The sequence below is a fragment of the Chaetura pelagica genome, unplaced genomic scaffold, assembly GCF_000747805.2.
Source record: "Chaetura pelagica isolate M959 unplaced genomic scaffold, ChaPel_1.0 scaffold587, whole genome shotgun sequence".
In the NCBI taxonomy this organism is placed as follows: domain Eukaryota; kingdom Metazoa; phylum Chordata; class Aves; order Apodiformes; family Apodidae; genus Chaetura; species Chaetura pelagica.
The window spans coordinates 530,928-534,752 of NW_009953909.1; the positions used below are offsets into that span (position 1 = coordinate 530,928).

The 3,825-nt window shown below is 62.7% G+C and overlaps 1 protein-coding gene across 1 annotated transcript in view; it reads left to right on the forward strand.

Moving 5' to 3' along the window:
- VPS51 (vacuolar protein sorting 51 homolog (S. cerevisiae)) overlaps window positions 1-3,262 on the forward strand; it is a 10,491-nt gene extending 7,229 nt beyond the window's left edge. The window contains exons 4-8 of the mRNA XM_010001483.1: window positions 433-651; window positions 1,366-1,497; window positions 1,849-1,991; window positions 2,271-2,358; window positions 3,002-3,262. Of these exons, the coding sequence (XP_009999785.1) occupies window positions 433-651; window positions 1,366-1,497; window positions 1,849-1,991; window positions 2,271-2,358; window positions 3,002-3,262 (843 nt within the window). The remainder of the gene's footprint in view (window positions 1-432; window positions 652-1,365; window positions 1,498-1,848; window positions 1,992-2,270; window positions 2,359-3,001) is intronic.
- Window positions 3,263-3,825: the final 563 nt, after the last annotated feature.

The window sequence follows — 3,825 nt, forward strand, 5'->3', positions numbered from 1 at the left end:
CTTGCAGGGGCAGGCGGGGGAGGGTGGTGGGCAATTTGGAAGTCCCTCAGGGCAGTTTGGGGGTGACGGGTAATCGGGGGTAGTTTTGGGGTTGCACAGGGTGGCTGAGAGGGTCATGGGCAATTTGGAAGTCCCACAGGGCCATTTGGAGGTGACTGGGGTGATCCAGGGTTGGCACAGGGTAGTTTTGGAGATGCACAGGGCAGCTGGGGGGGCTCATGGGCAATTTGGAAGTCCCACAAGGCAGTTTGGGGTGACTGGGGCAATCTGGGGTTGGCACAGGGCAGATTGGGGAGAGACCTGGGCAATTCAGAGGTCCCACATGTCAGTTTGGGGGTGACTGGAGTGGTTTGGAGCTTGCAGGGGGACCTTTGTGGGGTTTTGGGGCCTCAGGGTGGTACTTCTGGGGCGTAACACGTGTTGTTGGTGCAGGGGGAGTTCTGCGTGGCGGCGGTGCGCGAGGGGCTGGTGGTGGCCTTCGTGCGCTGGCTGTGCCGCACCGCCCGCGGCTTCGCTGACGGCCCCGCAGAGCGGGGGGCTCCCGCGGCCCCCCCAGCCCTGCTGCTGCTCCTCGCCCGCTTCTGCCTGGACTATGAGGCCACCACCATCAGCTACATCCTCACTCTCACTGACGAGCAGTTTCCCCCGCAGGTGAGGCCCCCAAAGCTGCCCCAGAAGGGCCCAGAGGGGACCCTGAACTTCCCGCAGGCGTCACCAAACGGCTCTGGGTCCCTCTGTGTGCCAGTGTCCATTCAGGACACGGTGGTGGGTACCATAGTGTCTGTGGAAACACAGGGCACTTCTTCTGCCTGTGTCCCTAGACCATCCTTGAGGACCCAGAATGGTCTGATTGTCCCCAAAATGGGGGGGACAATCCCCCAAAGGGGACTTGAAATGTTGCCAAGTTCCCCTCTGACCCCATGTCCACCAAAATGTTCTGGTGGGGATAGTGTGTGCGTGGAGGTTTGGGGGTCCTCCTTCTGAGGGACCCAGAATGTCCCAAAGTCCCTCCCCATGCCCATTGGGGGTGTGACCCTAGGGGTGGCAATACATGTGGATGCAGAAGGGTCCTTACCTGGGACAGTGTCTCTCAAATATCCTCCAAGGGGCTTCTGCGTGTCCTCAAGTCCTCTTAGATGTCCAAGGGATGGCAGTGATGCTGCTGCAGGTGGCCTGGAGAGCATCCCATGTGTCCCATGATGTCCCCAGGACAGCAGATGGTGCAGTCACAGGGGATACCCTGCGTGTCCCCACATCCTCTGTACCCCCCAGGCGCGGGGGGGCCAGTGCCGAGGGTGGGGTCAGTGCCGTGTTGGGGGGTGTCCCTGCGTGTCTCCCCACGTCTCTGTGTCCCTCGCCCCGCAGGACACGGACGCGGGGGTGACGCCAGGCCCGGCGCTGTGCGCGGAGGCGCGGGGCGCGGCGCAGCGGCTGCTGGATCACTACGTGCAGGCGCAGGGCGGGGGCGTGGGCCCGGAGCCGCCGCCCTCGGAGGGGGTCTGAAGTACCCCCGGGGGGAGTCCCAGAGGGTCCTTGGGGAGACCCTGAGGTCTCTGAAAGGTCCAGAGGGAATCCCTGAGGTCACCATAAGGTCCTTGAGGCCTTTGAACGTCTCTAGAGGGTCACTGCAGTCCTCCCTGCAAGGTCTGAGATGTCCCAGACGGTCCTGGGAGAGCTGGGAAACCCAGAGGGTCCTCAGGGATCAGGGCTGAAGTTTCTGAAGGGTCAAGACAGGTCCCATAGGTACAAGGTCCCCATAAGGATCTCTGCATGTCCCAGAAGGGTTTGGGAGGGTCCCAGAGGATTTGAGGGGTGCTGGGTGGTGTTGGGGTGCTCCTGGGGCTCTAGGTGACAGGCGTGGTGCCGCAGGTGGGGCAGCTCTTCGAGGAGGGCGTGCGGCGGGCGCAGAGCAGCGACTCCAGCCGACGCGCCTTCTCCGTCTACAGCAGCTCCCGGGCCCCCGGCCGCTACGCCCCCAGCTACACCCCCAGGTCAGACCCTCACCCCAACACCGCTCAGCTGGTCACCCCCAGGGCCACCTTGTCACCCCGGTGCTCCCTGTGCCACCCCTGCAGCCACTGCTTCATCTTCCCCATGAAGTGCTTCATGTCCCTGGACTGTCCCAGTATCCCCTGACTACCTCTGCATCCTCAGACCATCTCTGTGTCCCCATCCCTGCCTCTCCTGTCCCTTTGTCCCTGTCCCCACATCCCCTGGCTTTCTCAAGACTGTCCCCATGTCCCTGACTGTCCTGGTGTCACCATCCCCAGTGCCCCCATGGACACCCACCTGCTCAGCAACATCCAGAAGCTCTTCTCCGAACGCATTGACATCTTCAGCCCTGTCGAGTTCAACAAGGTGAGGCCACAGGGACATCCCCATGTGCCCAGGAGCCCCCCCCCTGCTCCTTGTGTCCCCAAGGTGCACACCTTCCCAGCCATCACATGTCCCTGGTGTCCCCATGGCCCAGGTGTTGGGCCCAGAGAGTCCCCAGGAGCTGATGACTAGGACAAGAGCGTCCCCAGTGTCCCCTGATGCTCCCCTGTCATATGTGTCAGAACTTGGGGCTCCCTGCAGCTGATGACCAGGGTTAGGGTGGCCCCGCATCCCTGCACTCCCATCCACGGGTGTCCCTATCCCCATGTGCCTCGTGTCCCATGTCCCACTGTCCCAGTTGTCCAGGCTTGGCAGTGGCAGCCAGGACAAGGGTGTCCCTTTAGTGCTGAAGGGACTTGGGGCTTTCCTGCACTTGAAAAATCCAGGCCAAAGGAGTCCCCGTTCCCATGTGTCACATGTCCCCAGTGTCCCCACACCCCACCTGTCAGGGCTCAGGGTGGGTGCCCTGGGGACTAGTGACCAGGGTATCCTCGGATCTGATGGCTCGGAGAGGGATGTCCCCAGTGTCCCCACATCCCCATGCAGCTGTGACCCGGGGCCTTCCTGTCTTGGGATCATCCCTGTCCCCCCTGTGCCACGTGTCCCTGCTGTCCCCTGGCCGCAGGTGTCGGTTCTGACGGGGATCATCAAGATCAGCCTGAAGACGCTGCTGGAGTGCGTGCGGCTGCGCACGCTGGGGCGCTTCGGGCTGCAGCAGGTGCAGGTGGACGGGCACTACCTGCAGCTCTACCTCTGGCGCTTCGCCGCCGACGAGCGGGTGGTGCAGGGGCTGCTGGACGAGGTGGCCGCCAGCGCCGTGCACCGCTGCCTCGACCCCGTCCCCATGGAGCACAGCGTCGTCGAGCTCATCTGCGAGCGCGGGTAGGAGGAGCTGGGGACACGGGCTGGCCTGTCATGTGTGGCACCACTGGCACAGCCCAGCGGGGACATCTCTGGGAGGGAGACACGTCTTGGGTCCTGTAACTTACCTGCACCCCGTGAGTCCCCACACATACATGGGGACACCCCCTGTGTCCTCCCACACGTGGCAACACACAAGGACATACCCTGTCCCCAGACATGACAATGTGCATGGACACCCCCTGCCCCCACAACCACAAAGGGTCACCCCGTGTCATCATCTCCCCCAAGCCCCAGTAACACCCCACACCCCAGTGACACCCCACGTTGTTCCTTTGGCCCCAGTGACACACCATGCCATCCTCCCCCTTGGTGACAGCCCCTCATACCTGGGAATACCCTGGACATGGCCCCTTTGTCACAGCTGGGGACAATAAAAAAAAAATATGAGTGAGCTGTGTCCTGTGTCCCCTGCCTGTGCCTGGGGTGGGTGGGGAAGACACCAGGGACAGACACCTGGGTCCTGAGGGGCAGCATGGGTGTGTAGGGATGAAGGAACATCACTTAAGAGGCCTGGGTCTCTTGGTC